This window comes from Sciurus carolinensis (assembly GCF_902686445.1).
Source record: "Sciurus carolinensis chromosome 14 unlocalized genomic scaffold, mSciCar1.2 SUPER_6_x, whole genome shotgun sequence".
In the NCBI taxonomy this organism is placed as follows: Eukaryota; Metazoa; Chordata; class Mammalia; order Rodentia; family Sciuridae; genus Sciurus; species Sciurus carolinensis.
The window spans coordinates 7,091,297-7,109,054 of record NW_025920104.1 but is presented as its reverse complement, the minus strand read 5'-3'; the positions used below and the strand labels follow the sequence as shown (position 1 = coordinate 7,109,054).

Below are 17,758 nucleotides of genomic sequence, written 5' to 3'. Positions count from 1 at the left end.
AGATAATTAGTTCTCTTTAGAATATGTTAAAGGAGAGATGAGAGTAAGTCATTTTAGTGAAAATACTCAGCAAATGACTGGTGATAAAAGTGAAGCATGTGTGAGAGATGAGTTAGTAGTGTAGTTACAGAAATTAGAAGGTCCAAGAGGAGGATGGACCTTATTAGTCACAAGGAACAGGCCCTTGTACAGGAAAGGGACAGGGAAAGAAACACATAAGACAGAGAAAAAATGCAAGTGAAATCTCAGCACATGACTCCCCAGCACCACTCAGGAAAGCTACAGTTAGGCATCAGAGGCTGGAGAGTTCTAAGATCTAGAACAACCCTAAAAACTGGATTGCCTCATCAGCCCTCAGCAGGAAGTATCCCATCATATCTGTTTCAATTCCTCCACCTGTGACATCGACATTTAATACCTGAGTCTTTCTTAGAATTACTGACTGACTCTCTTGGATCCTTACATCAATTTTCTGAGATATGATAACCAGTCTCCCATTTTTGCATCATCAAATCACCTAGATCATTGACAGGACTACAAAATGGCTGACACTTTATCAAGGGTTTAACCTCATCAAATCAATTATGACCACCAATAAAAAGTTAGATACTACAGTAGGGAGCAAAGCATACAACCATCCTTGTATAAAGCACGACCTAAGAATGAGTCATTTTCTTTTCTTTTTTTTTTTAATCTTTACTTGTTTATTTTTATATGGTAATGAAGATTGAATCTAGTGCCTCAAATGTGTGAGACAAAGGCTCTACCAATGAGTTACAGCCCCAGCCTCTTTCTTTTTCTTTTTTTTTTTTAAGTGGCTGGGGCATTTTCTTTCAGTAGAGTGTGGGATAGCAGGAAAAAATTCTCAACTATGTGGGACATCTACTGATATATAAAAATCACATGGAAGGCATGGCCTAATATAAATAAAAATGGTTGTTATGAAAAATTTAAGATGAAACATCTTCACAAAACTATACAAATATTTCATTACTTCAGGACACTGAATCATAACTATTTTCATTAAAAACTGAAGAATAGTACTTCATTAAAATGTTGTCCTGGAACAGCTTGGCAGTGGTGGTGAGGGCGGGCCTTGCGGGCACTATGACGTCGGGCTTCTCAGTCAGCTCCTTCCCCATCAGCATCCCTGCTGTGATCACAGCTGGCTATGTTCTCTGGCCCCCTGAGAAAGCAGCGTCCAGACTTTAGCCTGCCCTACATTACTAACTGTGTGTCCTAACAGTAGACAGACTGGAGAGAACCATGGCTGGTGGGGCTGGCTGTCTTCCATGTGCTCTGCCTGCTCCTCACCTGCTTCTCATCCCAGAGGTACAGACTACAGATTTGCCATTTCCTGTGCCTTGGTTGTTTTCAAAATACCAGTATTTTGACTCCAGGGGGATGTTCATTTCTGTAATGTTCTCAGCTCCGCTGCTGCTCATTGTGATTTTGTGGGTACACAAGACTTTGAATGTGATGACTGACATGAAGAACTTACAAGAAAAAAGAAAAGAGAAGAAGAGGAGAAAGGAAGAGTAGGCTTGTGGCAGTGCTGGGCTCTGTTGGTCTTCCTGGCCATGGTGGCTTCTGTGCAGTGATGCCCAGGCATCCTCAGTTGGCGTGGTGTGAAACCATGCTCCTCTCTGGGGCTCCAGCACTGGAGCACACACTAAAGTTGTTTCTCAAACCAACATGGATCGTACCCTCATGTGTTTGTTGAACCTGGTCTGCCAGACTGGTTAGCAGGCCTGGTCTCTCAGGCTAAGCCACAGGAGGACCCTGTGCATCCTTCCAGGACTCTATGGTCAGTTGTAGAGTGTCCACTTGGCATGGAACCCCAGCGATAGTGCTGTCCTGCACACAGGTCAATCACCTGACCATTGCCCTGCATCTTGTGCTCTACAGGATAGCTCTTAACTGAGGGCAGGTTTACCCCCAAGGGACATGGGACAGTTTGGTGACACTTTTGCTTGTCACTGGAGGAGGAGTGCTGCTTGCAACTAGTGAGTGGAGCCTGAGTGCTGCTGAAATCCTGCAGGGATGGACTGTGTCCCCACCCGGGAGGATTGCACAGAGTGCTGGCTGGCCCCACATCTACTCTGCCTGAGGCCTTTAAAGCAGGTCTAGAAAAGATGGTGCATATCTCATATACTGACCAGTCCCCTGGACCTGGGCCTTCTGAAACCACCAGATGGGCATATCATGTAATGGCCCATCTCCTGAGTCTGGGTCCTCTGAAAAGCTGGGCATATCTCATGTAGTGACCAGTCCCCTGAGCCTGGGCCTTCTGAAACCAGGAGCTGGGCATGTATCTCAGCTTAACAGCTGGGTCCCATGAGGTTAGGCCTTTTGAGCCAACAGTGGGGCTACTTCGCTTATCACACTTTTGCTAATGTGAGGAGAAGAATGAAGTTGGACTGTGTGGACAAGACTGTGCACCCTTTATTTTGCTCTGAGTGCAGCACTACAAATAGAGAAACATTCCCTGAAGGACCCAGTGGTCTCCACTCCACCTGTACAGTGCAGGTCCCTTCTGCCCTCCTGAGTTCCATCCTGCAGGGGTGCACTCCGGCTGCCTGTCTGGGGCACTCATGTGGTGTAGTAAAACATTTTTCAAATTTCTAAAAGAAAAAACTGTCCAAGTGAAAGCACCTAATATATTAAGAATGTTAACAATTGACAGTTTGATTGCAACATTTTCTTGAAATCCAGATGTGTAAGTTTTAAGTTTTTAGGTGGTGTTAAACTCTTAGTAGAGAAGCTGGCAGGCGGTAGATGTGAGTGGATAGAATCCTCTCAGTCAGGCCACTGGAGTTTTGTGCCTGCAGCTCTTTCCAGTCCCTCTGCAAATTGTTCAGCTTTTACAGTGAATGCAGAGGTGACCTGGGAGTAGCAGCCTGATCTTAAGCAAGACCAAACTCAAGTTGACATTACCTGTGGGATCATGTGGCAAGTATGATTGTGCACATCTCAGTGGATGTCTCAGGGTGTTTGATGACGCATGGCTTGACAAGGGCTCCCCTCACTCCCCACAAGGTGGTTTCACAGAAAACAAAGAGCCACTAATGTGTGACTGCAGGAGTCCAGAGCAGGCATTGTGTGAGTGTGGAGGTGGTCCTCAAGGGCTGTTCCCTGCCAGGATGTCCCAGGCCAGAATTGGGAAGCAGGTCAGGAAATTGCTGGAGAGAACACATCTGAGGCAGCTGTGGGACCTCCCATGCAGCTGAAATAAGCCAGTGAGACCCCATCTGTACATTGGACCATGCAGATCTGGGCCCGTCCACCTGAGTCTAGCTTCCCTGTGATAAAGTGGTGTAATAGTACTGTTAGCTCAGTACCTAGGTGTCAGCCCATGTGTGACCCTGATGTGGGCTCTGGGTTTCACATGTGTGTTGTTTTCACAAAAATGAAGTTTGCATCATTTAGTGAGGCTCCTATCTCAGTGGCTGGAATTGCATTATTGGAAACTGTCTTTACATCTCATCCTCTTATGAGGGAAAATCCTGCAAGCTAAAATCATCAGCTCTCGAGTAATTCATATAACTTGTGTGGGTACATGCAGGGTGTGGGCTGGGACTGTGGTTTGGGGTAGGCACTTGCCCATATGCCTGAGGTGCTGGGTTCCATCACCAGCACTACAGAAAAGTAAATTTAAAATAAGGTGTGGGGTGTGTGCCCCACTACATTCATGCTCTGAGAAGTGGAAGGCTCATAGGTGATCTGCTCCTCTGCTTTAGTTAGCAGATGCTTTTACCATGTGTTTATGAACAAAGCAGAACAAAGAACATTGTGCATTCTACAAGCCTGTGACACTATCAGTTTATTGATTGATGTGTAATAAAACATCTTTGATATAAAAAAATGTCCTGTTTGTGAACATAGACCAGTGGTAGAGCAAACATCTGTCTAGCACACATATGGCTCTGGATTTGATCTCTAGCACCCTTATTGCCAGCAACACAACAATCTAAATAGCCAGGTGCAGTGACATGCACCTGTAAGTTCCAACTACATGGGAAGCTGAGATAAAGCATCATTTGAACCTTGGAGTTTAGGGACAGACTGGGCAACAGAAAGACACCATCTCTCCATTTTTTGGGGAAAGATGTAAGAGTACCACGGATTGAACTCAGGGGCACTCAACCACTAAGTCAAATTACCAGCCCTATTTTATATTTAGAGAAAGGGTCTCCTTGGCACCTTGGCATAATTGAGACAGGCTTTAAACTAGACATCCTCCTGCCTCAGTCTCCCAAGCCACTAGGATTACAGACATGCATAACCAAGTCCAGCAAAAACCCATCTCTTTAAAGAAAAAAAAAAACTCTTTTGAATATGACAACCCTCCCTGGTCTCAACTTTTTCTCATCTTTTCATCAACTCAATTGGCACAGTTGAACAAGTACCAGTTGGATAAGCAAGTTGGACTTTCAGCATTGAGCTGCGGTCAAAGTTAGCAGTGCTTCAATGGTCACCTGCATTTCTTAAGATGAGGTGATCTTTGATATGAGTCAACACTCAGGAACTCATAGGTTAGATCATTCTCACGAGTATGCTCATGGGGATATATCATCAACAAGTTCTTGAAGAAGATGATGCTCATCAGGTTGCAAATGATAGGAACTTCCAATTGACAATTGCACTAGTCTTTGGAAATTACCAGGCTTCTTGGGCACACTCCAGATGCTGTGCAACTGAAGTGGACTTGCACAGTTCAGCACTTTCCATGTCAACCTCAATGTCATGTGGAAAAGCAAGAGGTGAGCACCAGAGACAGCTGCCCTTGGCCCTGGCTCTTCTCACTCAGATTTCCTTGGCATCAGGTTGCAAATGACTTGAAGTCCAATTGTATGATTTAGTGATACATATGTGTTAGCTCCTCCTGATAGCATTCAGGAGGAAATGGGGGAAGGTTCAACCTAGTCTCCCAGTATCATTAGAGGTCCAGTGTCAAGGGGAATGAAGCCTTTTTCTACACTGTTGTTAATTTGGATGAAGGTTCTGAAGAGATGCAGTGTAGAATTGGGTGAAGAACATGGTATTCTCATGTACACCATGGTTCTAGGAATGAGTGGCTTGGGCTTTGCAGGGTCAAGATTGACACAAGAAGTGCTCTTTGAAAGAAAGAGGGAAAGCAGAGACACTAGGCATGTGGCATGTTGGTGGTGGATATAACAAGTCTAAGAAATAAAAAGGATGCTAAAACTTGCAAATGCTTGAGGATACACTCTTTTTTTTTTTAATTGCCAAGCTCTATTTAGGCCGTATTGGTTACAGATAACATATCTAAACCTATATCCCATCCCATCCTATGCAGTCCCCTGGGCAGGCTCTGCCACCTTTTTCCTCCAGTCTCACTTCTTATCCTCTTTCTTCTTGTCCTTCTTGCCATCCTTGGTGGCCTGTGAGTCCAGAGAGCCTATGGCATTTTGAATGACTTCATTATCAGTATCCATACCCAGAAGGTTCTCTAGGACACTCTGAAAAAACTCAGGGTCCTGCATCATGTCATAATCATCCTCCTCCTTGGTTGGTTCAGATTTGCCCATGACTGAGTTGGCATCAAGGTTGGCTGATTCTGCCTGGCCAAACTCTGCTCCCTGCAGGGACATCTGTATGGCATAAGCAATCTGCTCTTTCTCAATCTTACTACTTAGATCAGGGAGCCCTGTGCAGCCAAACTCCTGCTGGCTGATGGTCATATTAAGCAGGGCATCATCTGAGTCTTCAGTCCCACCTGTAGCAATCCCAGCCTCAGCTGCAGAAGCTGCTGCTGCCCACCGTGACTCCTCATCCTGCCTTTGCTACTGCTCTTCCATAGAAACACGAAGAGCCAGGGCAAGCTCAGGATCAGCACTGGGATCCACTTCAAATTCAAAGTAACTGGCACCAAGACCCAGCATGGCACCGCCTTCACCAGCAAGAATTGGAGAACTGATGAGAGCATCAACCAAGTTGGGCCCAGGAGGCATTGTCACCAAACGAGAACAAATTCCATCTTTGCCATTCAGTGTGTTTACAAAGGCCGTCACATTTTCTGTGTTCACCTCCTCTTCCCCAAAATTGATAATGTAAACATTTACTTTTTCTTTCTTGAGGTGCTTAGCCAGTTTAATCAGATCCTTCTCATTGTCTTCTACAGGACTTCCCTCAAAAGCAATGATGCACAGCTTGTGATTCTTGCCCTGTTGGTGCTTCAGAGTCAGATGGGCTATGCGAATGATAGTGCAGAAAGTGATCTTGCACTTGGGTTGAATGGTATGGAGCATGGACAGGATGCTGCCAGTGTCAAGGGTTAGAGTGATTAGCACTTCACCGTCATTGGCCAGTGTGATGAGGCCAACTTTGTACTCACGGTTGCTTCTAGTCTTTGAGTGACATACTTCATTGACAACATACTGTTGGGCCTGTGGCCAAGGGGGTAAGAAGTCTCCATTCCACATATACTCACTGTGGTACACACAAAGCACAGTACTCTCCAAAAAAAAATATTGCAACCTTCCTCCCTCCTGACCAGTTCTTGGGGACTGCCTCCAGGATACACTCTTCCTGCACACTAAAGCCTATCACACATTTGCATGTTCTTTAACGTGTCCTCTTTTGATATTCAGGTTTTTCCCATTTTGGGTATGCACTTTTAATTTTGAGCAGGATTGTTTGGACTAAATGTTGATATTGAGGTACATTCTTGAATTTGAGAGCCATGTTTCAGTGCTGCATATCCTAACATAAAGTCGTTTACATTGAAGGTAAATTGAGTTGTGGGTGTGGAGTAAGGAAAGCCTTTCCTCAGAGGTCTTGTGATGAAAAAAATAAAATCAGCAAATCAGCTGTCACTTGCAATCAAAAGGAAAGAGCCAGGAAGTGGCAAGGACTTTGAAGTCCTTGCTGGGAGAATTAAGGTCAGTCATGATGGTTGCTCATAGAATGATCTGGCACTGACTACCTCCTGTATCTGTACAGGATGTTGAAGCATAAGAAATGTCCTGGAATTTGGACATAGACCTTAAGCAAAGCCCATTTTGTTAGTGTTCATTCACTGAAGTTGGTTTTCAACACCAACACCCTTGTTCTACTCATGCCCCTCAAAGGTCCTCATCCTTCGGTTTGGAATACTCAGCCTTGAAGCTTTGTGCTATTTCTCATTCAGCACGATGCCTGTTCACCTTTGGTATTCTGCCTTGTGAAAATGTGTTCTTCATGCCAAGGGCAGGCTCTTGTTTCATGCACTGGCTTGTACTCTGTATCATACATGGACTGATAATAGGCCATTTCTCAGAGGACCTTGTGACACAGAGGCAGCAGGCTGGTCAAGGGAATGAACCCTTGGGTGAAGAGAGAATGGCTAGATATTACTGCCTCTGAAGGTGGGTTTCAGGACATCTGGAACAATTATGGTAGGACAAATTCTGAGTGCAGCCCACTTGTAAGACAGCAGCCAAGTTGGTTGGCCCTGGCTGGTGGAGTGAGCACAGAACATCTCTCCTTGACTGGCAGCACCCCTCTGTCCTTCTTCCAACATGCTGACTGAATGACTCCCTGGCCTCCTCATGAGCCATCAGAGCAGCCACACACCTGCACTTAGAAGACCAACTCCCCAGGTTCCAGCTGTCTCCTGTTAGGGCTATCTTGGAAAGGAGAGGCAACTGGCCAGACAGGGTGTAATGTTTCCCAATTCAAGGAGCACCTAAGCCAGGGAGCAGTGCTGCAAGCTCCCCTGCCCTGAGCTGTCAGCATCCATCATGCCCTGTGGCTGCTAGGACACTAGGTGAGTTGCCTGACTCCGACAAATCCCGGGTGTGCAAACCTGGAGGAGTGGTTTTGGAGGGCAATGCCAATGTGGCAGTGCTACGGTGAGTGACCAGAACTCATGCAGCCTTCCATCCCTGCCTGGTCCCCCACACCTCATGGGGGATCCCTGCCCACAGCAGTAGCTAGGTGACCGTGCTGTCATGATGCCCGATGCAGTCAAACCAATGCAGCACCACCTAGGAGGCCTAAAGTTTAGTGCAAGTTGTCAGGCTTCAGCTGGGTCCCCTAACCTGCCTGGACTGGGAGTGATTCCTGGCCCACTCGGCTGCACCCCACAAACCTGATATTTCCACTTCAACTGGTTCAACAGGTTAGGATTCCATTTCTTGAAAGATCAGGCCCCTGGCCCTGGCTCCATTTCTCTTTCCTCTTACCATCACCACACAGCTGGCATTTCTTTTCAATTTCCATCTGAAACCCCCAGGATCTGAAGCATCTCTGATTGCTATGGGAACCATGATGCCACCGAGCTGTCCAGTTGCTCCTCTGTGACCTCAGTCATTGTCTGATGTGCAGGCATGAGGTCAAAGACACCACTCCTCAATATCCAGGTGGCCAAGGCCCTGAGAAAGCCTCTGGGGAGAGAGAGAAAGTGTGTGTTCCTACCAGGGCCTGGAACCTCTGCGTCCTTCACACCTGCCATGCCTGAAGCCTGCCCCTTCCACTGAGAATAGAGTCACTCTCCCATCTTTCCCTCTCAGGGAACAAGAACACTGGAAACCCAAATTCAGGCTATTTTCAGAGGGGAACGGATTGAAGTTGAAGGATTGAGATATTCAGGATATGACTTTCAGTCACTTATCTCACTCCATTGAATCTTGAGAGAAAGAGGTACAAAGCTAACTAGTGGCAGGTGGACATTGCATGAAAATGTTTTTTTCTTCCTGCCAGTAAATATTGATCCTGGGACCCCAGATCCCATGAGCCATAACCACTCCCCTTTTCTTCTTTAAATTTACTGACAGGGTCTGGCTATGTTTTTGAGGCATTCCCTCATTTAGGGAAACAGGCTTTGCCCATGAGAAACACCTTCCTATTACTCATCCATAAATAAGATGTGAGGCAAGATCCAGCACCTGCACTGAGTTGTGCCTTTTGCCCAGATATCTCCTGGTTAGAAATTTTCCAAGGAAATGCCAGAAGTAAAAAGAGGAGAAGGAAGGATTCAGTGGTTTGTGATTGTAATGACTAGGGCTCCAGGTGTGAATGATCCCCAATATCTCCCTTCATACTGACAACCTGAGCATATTCTGATTCTCACATACGCCTGCCTCTCTTTCTGCCTCCCCCCACCCAAACTCCAGGTTCACTGACATCATTTTCTTCTCAGTGGTCAGCTGCAAACATTTCCTCCTTCAATATGTAGGGATAAAAATTTCCCCTCAAGATGCATTGCTTGACTGTGGGTCTTGATGTGCAGGAAAGGTTCCTTGCAGGATTGCTGTGGAAAGGAAGATGAAGATTTTGTAAGGAATCTGTTTGCTTTGTTTGGGGCTGGGTTTTCTGCAGAGAATTTGACAGAGTTACAGCAGTAGGGGATCTAGAAGGTACCTAAAAGCAGGTACTGCAAAGCTAAAAGATAACTCCTCTTGGAGAGCACTCACCTAGCATGCACATGGACTATGGTTTGAGTTTCCAGACCCTCAGACAGGGAGGGGAGAGAAAGGCTCTTTTAAATATGCCATCCCTCCCTCCTCTCATCTGTTTCTCCTCTTTTCATCAACTCAATCGGCACAATTGAAAACAAAACAGTTGGACATGCAAGCCTTTTCCAATCAGACTTTCAGCATTGAGCTGCAGTCAAAGTTAGCAGTGCTTGCCGGGTCACCTGTGTTTCTTAGCAGAAGATGTTCCTTGACATGAGTCAACTCACAACAACTCATAGGTGAGCTCCTTCTCATGACAATGCTTGTAGGGTTATATTATCAGTAAGTTCTTTAAGAAGACAATACTCACCAGGTTGCAAATGGCAGGAACTTCAAATGACAACTGCACTAGTCTTTGGAAATTACCAGGCTCCATGGGCACACTCCAGATGTGTGCAACTGGAGTGGACTTGCACAGTTCAGCACTTTCCATATCATCCTCAATGTCATCTGGAAATGCAAGAGGTGAGGACCAGAGATAGCTGCCTTTGGCCCTGGCTCTTCTCACTCAGTTTTCTTTGGCATCAGGTTGCAAATGACTTGAAGTCCAATTGTGTGATTTGGGGATGCATACGTGTTAGCTCCTGATGATAACATTCAGGAGGGAATGCGGGAGTGTGCAACCTAGTCTCCCAGTATCATTGGAGGTCCAGTGTCAAGAGGAATGAAGCCCTTTTCTAGACTATTGTTAATTTGGATGGAGGGTCTGAGGAGATTCAGTGCAGAATTGGCTGAAGGATATGGTGTCTCATATTTACCATGGTTCTGGTAATGAGTGGCTCGTGCTTTGCAAGGTCAAGAATGATACAAGAAGACCTGTTTGAAAGAAGTCACACTGAAAGAGGGAAAGCAGAGACTCTAGGCACCTGATGGGGTGGCAGTGGACATAGCCAGTCCAGGAAATAATAAGGATGCTACAATTTGAAAATGCTTGAGGATACATGTTGTCAAATGTCGGTTGGCTTCTCAGGAAGGGAGTGACTGTGACAGTGCCCCTTAATTCAGACACCAGGATCCAGGTTCTGAGACACAGTCTTTATTTATTCAGGAAGTGCAATAGTTTATATATGGAGTGAGAACCAATCATATGAATGAGACAGCCAGGCCAGTGCTCAGTTTACATGTTTATAATACTGCACTACAGGGAAGAGCAGACTTCTACTGGGGACCAGAAAGGCTCAAGATGCAGTAGGTCATCACAGAGTGTACTGATGTTACATGAAGAGAGCCCAGTGTTCTGTGCTCAAGCCCAGTCCATACCTTGTATCCATGCCTGGTACACCACAGGATTCTGTTCATTTCCCCCCCCCTTTTTTTGACATCATAACCTGAGTTAACATGACCTGTCTAGTTTCAATTTTTGATGTTCTGTTACAAAGGCAGCGAATACATAGAAATGATATTACAATGCCAGCAAGGAAGAGTCCAAATAATGCAATATTTACAGAATCAAATATGGAGGTGATTTTGTTCCATAATCATGTAAAGAAGCATTCAGTACAAGGTGGGCTTGGGTTTCATTGATTGACATGATTGCATGACCTAATTTGAGTGTTAAGTTCTGAAACTGGGCATTCCAAGGACCCCTTAAATATGTACATAATTCTTGCCTCCATTTAGTCACATTGTCAAGTGTTACCATAGTTTCACAAACATAGGGTAATGAGGGATTACATTGTACACACATTGTCATTTGCTGGATATCCATTTTTTTATTTGTGAGATCTATTTGTTGCTGCAAATTTAGGATACCCACTTGTATTAGTGTATTAGTTTGGTGTTGAAGAGCGAAGTCTTCACTTTCTCTAGTAGCCTGTGCATTTAGCACTGCAGCATTAGCACCAGTTTGTACTAAGGCTATTGTGGCAGCAGTTGAAGCAGCTAGAGCAGCAATGATGATACTTGCAAGCAATGCAATAAGTCCAAAATCTTTTAGCAGGTATTAGCTGTACATCTTTAGTAAGAACTATTGGTTGAATAGTATGAGTGTCATTTGATATAGCCCAAATGTAAGGAGGTACTCTAGCTAACAATGCAGTTAAAAATCCAGGAGACCAACAATTGGTCAGGAAGCACTGTGTAGAATCATGACAATATATAGACATATTGGTGGTTTGATTAGAGACAATGTAATAAAATGGATGCTGAACAAAGAGAGTTGCATTTAACATTTGTGAAGATGTTCCATTAAAATGAGTCCCATTGAGAAAAAGCATAGCTCATATATCTAAACATCTTTGCTGATTACATAATGGAGTACCTAACAGTGAGGCACTTCCAGAAGAATTATAATACATTTTCTGTGAGCTTGGGGTGGGTTCTGAGGCATTTATTACTAAAGGTCTGGCAAAGGATGAAAGCTGCTGGGTAACTCTAAAAGGAGTGTGACTCTGCACACACTTGTGGGGATGGATGTCTGCCAATGGTTTAATTCTGTTTTCACTTTTAGTGGTATTGGCAGGAATCCCTGGGCAGACAGGCAGACTGGGGAAGACATTTGTAGAACTATTCTTAGATATAGAAGTTAATTTAACCTATCTAAGAACTGTGATGTTTCCAATAGTACGATCTAGGAGAGTATCAGGGCATAAGCAGATAACATGATTATATAATGAGAGCTCAGGAGTGGAGAAACAATTGGAAAACTTCACGAATAGCCAACTGCCAGTAGTGTTAGCAGTAGTATTAAATTGAGCTTGACAAGGAGGTGCTGAAGTGGCAGGAATGCCCATGGAAGTATTAGAAGTTAAGATAGAAGGCAGGACATCTGCATCTAAGCCTAATGGCAAAACCGTGGATGGATTGGGGATCCCAATAATTGTTGCACCAGTGTGGTGAGAGTTGGCAGTGATAATAGCACACATTATTAAAAACAAAGTGGATGGGGAAGTATCACCATCAGGAGTCATTTGTTGAGCCTCCTGAGTTACCCTTTTAATCACCCCCCAAGTTACTGGAGGTGCATGTTGACCTCTTTTCTTCGTTTTTCTTGTTCTGTTTTGATGATTGTCCTTGCCTAGTTGAGGAGCCCTCTGTGTCCTCAAGATTGAGTCTCTTCAGTTCCTCCATCAAGGTTTGCCAACATCTTTTGTTGTTGCCCTACATATGATGTAGTGGGTTTGATCGATCTGACTGGTATCCAAATTGGCGTAGATTCACTTTCTGGGAAAACACAAGCAAAACCTCACCCCTGAGTTGGTAAAGAGTGTGGTCCACAAAGGTGATTTGATAGGTGGTCTTTCCAGTACATCAATGGCAGAGGAGTACTACCAGAAAAGGAATCCCAATTCTTTCCTTAGTGAACAGAATGTGATAGAGTGTGTATGATGGGGGCATATGTGTTCCTCCTTTTCCCCCTTTTTCTTTTTGTAACTGAGTTTTTATGGTATGGTGTGTTCTTTCTACAATTCCTTGCCCTTGTGGATTGTATGGGATTCCTGTAATTACTTTGATATTCTGAGTAGATGTCCAAATTTTGAATTTGTTTGAGGTGTGTGCAGGTCCATTGTCTGTTTTGATGGCCCAGTTTGGGGGCAATTGTTTATATTCCTAGGTGGTCAGAGTGGAATGCTCCCCTCTGCAAGTTTACATACTTGAGACATTAACTGCTGCAAACCAAGAATTAGGACAAGAGATTCCTTCAGGAGGACCTCATTAACCTGAACCCTCATGAGTCTCTGGTTAAAAATGGACTGCAAACATTTAAGGACTGCAATTATTATAAGGAAGAATATACAGGCTAACCCTAACACTGTAGTAGGATTCAGCATTTTAAACATGTTCTATTTAAAGTTGATAACACAGACCTCTCCCGGGAGGGAGAAGGGGACCACAGCTGATGTTCTAAAGTCCCAAGAAGTGAGTGCACCTTACATCCTTTATAGGTTAAGGTCTCTTTTTTCTCCAGTATTTTCCCCTTATCTCTCCTTCTCACCTGTGTGATTAGGCCTAGTTTTGCAGGTGAGATGCATAAAGTGAGAAGTGAATGGGCAGGAGAAGGACCAATGTGATTCACCCAGGTAAATCTGATAACCAACGTACTCTGCAAATGCTTGACATTACATTCTCCCAGGGATAGTCTCCAACTTCCAGAGGCACATGGTTTTCATGACCTTCATTTCCTCTATTTGACTGATCCCCTATTTCTACACTAACTGCCTGTCCCCAATTCTGGCTTCATTTTCCCCTTTTGCTTTAGGAACTCCTTACTGGTGTAAGAACAGGGAGTGAGTGATGACCACTCTGACTGCTTCAAGCTGGAAGGGGGCACCCTGGGGCAAGCAGTTTGGAGTTCCATTTTAAAAATCAGGTCAATCAAGGGGTCCAAGGTAGAAGTTTGGTTGGGGAAGAGCAGGTTGTAAAGGCATCTGGGGGTGGGTGCTTCTATGAGAGAAGAACAAAGGACATGAGTACTGAAATGAGATTAATACAAAATAAATGTTGCAGAATCTGGAACATGTCCATGAATATCATGAAGATGACAGAAGTCAATAATCCCTCACCAGGAGGCAGAGGAACTGACAAATTGTTCCCATAATAAGGCCTAGCAAAGGCTGGAAAGGAACCTTGTGTGGGAACCTTGACACTGTCCAAGTTATCAGGAATGTAAATACAACATGTAACATTTAATGTCATTGATGTCTCCAGAAAATATAGCTAAGCTACTTGATGTCATCTGATTTTTGTAATATATTATTTTATTGGTATAATCTGGTTTAGTAGAGATCTCTATATTTCTGTTATTTAGGGCTAGATAATCATACTAGCAAACATAGATTAAGCCTACCCATGTAGCTTAGGAAGGTCTGTAGGCCTTAAATTGACTAAAAAATTCTGACTCTTGCTGTTTCTCTTGATAATTATTAGGCACATTTGTCTAAGAATCTCTCTTTTGTAGCTTCCAGTCTTTACTTATTCTACCATGTCAACACAAGTGTATTATTTAATTTGCATTTAACTATTGCTTCTTTTAGACTCTGTAATGTAGTACAATACTCTAACAGTTGTTGTTTAACCATAATTGTATAAACTCTAATTTTCAAAAGTAATTATTCTAAAGAAGAAAACAGACATGATGTTAAGAGTAAATTAGTGTTCCTAAGAAATCCTTGTCATTTTAACATATAGATTGAACTTTGGTTTATATCAGTACATTAGTATTTGACCTTAGGAAAAATCTTAAGTAGCTTTAACTGATTGTTTCACATACATATAACCAACTTAGTTACACACTTGTTGAAATTAGCCCTTTACTTACACATAGATTGTCTTAGCACTTGCTTAGACCCTCATGTTTACCACATAAGCATTTTCTTGCCCAGGAACACTTTGTTGTTTATAGTACTCTAATGGAAACACAATTAAAACTTTTGGAGCTCTTTGTATATAGAATTTTACCTATAAGGACTTAACTCTTAGTTACATTGTGTTTAGTGATAACACAAAACAATCTTTAAACCCTTTTATCCACCAATCTTTGAAACCACCAATAATGTTTAAGTATGTTGCCCCATGGAATTTAAGGAGTTAAGAGTACTTGATGTTATTTAATAATTAGCATTTTAACTTTGCAAATTAATCAAATGTTTCTAACAAACATATTTGAGTAATCTTATATATGTTAAGTCTAATTTACTTATTTTACTGTAAAACCAAGATATCAGACAAGAGTATTGAACAGTATTTGCCAGCTCTTTCCTGTTGAAGAAAAGTCCTAGAATCAATTGATATTAGGCATTTTTAACATTAACATTTTATTAGTTTGACCACCTAGAGACTTTCGAGTTAATTTCAAAGACATTTTACTCTTATTAGTTTACCCAATTTAAATTGAACCTTTTTTTTTCTTTATTTTTTTGCAGTGCGGGGATCAAACCCAGGGTCTCATGCTTGCAAGGCAAGCACTCTACCAACTGAGCTATCTCTGCAGTCCAAATTGAATCTTTTTAAATCATGTGAATTTAAAATATGTGGATCCATTTTTTTAAATTTTAATTTCATGCACACTTATTATTGATACCACTCTTTACTGGTGACGAGTCCTGCTTCCTCAGGTGTTGAAGTATAATGCCAGAGAAGCATGCCGAGGCAAATGTAGAGTGGAAAATGCAGCTTTATTAAAGAAAAGTAAAAGCAGATTTCTCCCGGGTGGAAGAAGGGGACCCAAAGTTGGAATCCATGGGATGAGCAAATCTTGTCCTTTTTATGGGTTTTATTCTCTCATTCTTTCTCCCTTATCTCTTCCCTTCCTGCCTACGGGATTAGGCCTGGTTTTGCAGGTGAGATGTAAAAAGTGAAAAGCGGATGCCCAGGGGGAGGGTCAAAGTGATTCAGACAGGCAAGGGCCCAGAGGGCATTAATCAGCACCTTCCTGCCTGTAGTCTCTGACAAGGGCAGGTAAATTTGGTTATCAATGGGTTCTGCAGGTCCAGGTCCTTGACATTCCATTCTCCCATGGCAGTCTCCAACTTCCAGATGGCTTTATGGCCTCCATTTTCTTGATCTGACCCGATTTCCTATTTCTACACTAACATGCCTGTCCCCAATTCTGGCTTCATTATTCATGTCAATTTTGTCTGGTACATACATAGACAATATGACATTAGACAAAAACATATACACATAACACAAAAGAAAAGGCCTTGTAACATTTATCTCTATTGCAATGTAACAGATGTTCAAAAATAACTCGAGTTGAATAAAAATAGAACTGATTAGAAAATCATTAACCTAGGTATGTAGGATCAAAATTGTGAGCTCATAAAATATTGCATTTAAGGAAAACAAAATAAAAAAGAATTGTAGAAGAAAAAATTATAATAACCATTAATTATAGCATAAAAGACAGAGGAAGAGGAAGGCAGTGAGAAGGGGTGAAGAGAAGGGGTGAGAGAGAGAAAATGATTTATTTCCTTTTTTGCTAGGGATTTGTTTTAAAGTTTGCAGGGTACATAAACCACTTGATCTAAATACTGAGGTGGGTCCTGCACCTGAACAGCTGATGAAACATAGATTCCTTCTCCCTGTAAACATTCAGCATTTAACTGTACTCCTGCCCTATTATTCCTTTCAGCTTGTTGTTCACATTAATCATAGAACTCTGCTCTCCATAGGAGTCACTCACCAGAGCCCAATATCATATGACACAAATATTTCCAGTCCTTGGGAGTGTTAAGATCTAGACTAAAATTCTATATTAACTGTGTAGCAAAAGGGGAATGAACACCATCTTTTTGAACTGCCTTCCTAATAGTAGTAACTGTCTTTTGTTCAGGAGGATACCAATGCAAAAGTCACTGTAGCTGTTCTATTGAGATTTACTGGAAATGCTTGTAAGGGAGTTCCCCAATTATGATCCCTAGTTTGACATAAGTCAATAAAGTGTGAATCCCCCAAGGATTATTATTTGAATATGCTGGAGGAGCAGAAACAGATTCTTTAGCTACCCACGTGGTTCCTTACTGTCATTTGATGGCAATGTAAAACTCTGGCCACAAGATGGCAATACAGGATAAAACTGACTAGGCCTTGGCTGTGGATGATCATCGTCCTCCTTATCTCTAAATTCCTGTGGTTTTTCTAACTCTTATTTTTCACTTTTTTGTCCTGGTGTCTGTTGATTGGCATTTATAGTTTCATCTTTCTTTTAACCATTCCCACGCTCTACTTGAGCAGCCAGAATATCTTGTAAGCCTAAGTATGTTTCCACAGGAATCCCCATAAGACATGCTAAAAGAGCATTAACAATTGGATAAAAAGTGAGAAAGTAGGTTTTACCATCCTATATCTCCTTCCTAAGGGCTAAATGTATAACTCTCTCCCATGATCCAGTATCCCATATTATATCTATTGCCACCCATGAGGCAAATTTATAACACTGTCCCATATATTTATAGCCTCCTTTTCTGAGGCTTTTACATACCTACTCCTTAACAGCACTTGTAAATATTATGCCTGGGGAACTCTAATGAAAGGCGGTAGACTCCCCATAAGAAGGTCACTCACCAAGTGGCTCTGTGGGTATCATCTTCCTCTGAGGCCCCATGTTGGGAGCCAAAATGTTGTCAAATGTGAGTTGGCCTCTCGGTAAGGGAGTGAGTGTGACTGTGCCCCTTAATTCAGACACCGGGAGCCAGATTGTGGGACACAAACTCAATTTATTCAGGAAGTGCAATAGTTTTTATAAGGAGTGAGAACCAATGATATTAATGAGACACCCAGGCAACTGCTCAGGTTACATGTTTAAAATACCACACTACAGGGAAGAGCAGACTTCTGTTGGGGACAAGGAATGCTCA

At 42.9% G+C, this 17,758-nt stretch overlaps 1 protein-coding gene and 1 pseudogene across 1 annotated transcript; one reads left to right on the top strand and one right to left on the bottom strand.

Moving 5' to 3' along the window:
- Window positions 1-1,107: 1,107 nt before the first annotated feature.
- On the top strand, window positions 1,108-1,542 carry LOC124973172 (transmembrane protein 18-like; annotated as a pseudogene).
- Window positions 1,543-5,357: 3,815 nt separating this feature from the next.
- On the bottom strand, window positions 5,358-17,505 carry LOC124973164 (26S proteasome non-ATPase regulatory subunit 4-like). Its single transcript, XM_047537275.1, is given in 3 exon segments — window positions 5,358-6,479; window positions 9,772-9,911; window positions 17,466-17,505. Coding segments are annotated over 3 exon segments (1,302 nt in total).
- Between the last annotated feature and the right edge of the window lie 253 nt (window positions 17,506-17,758).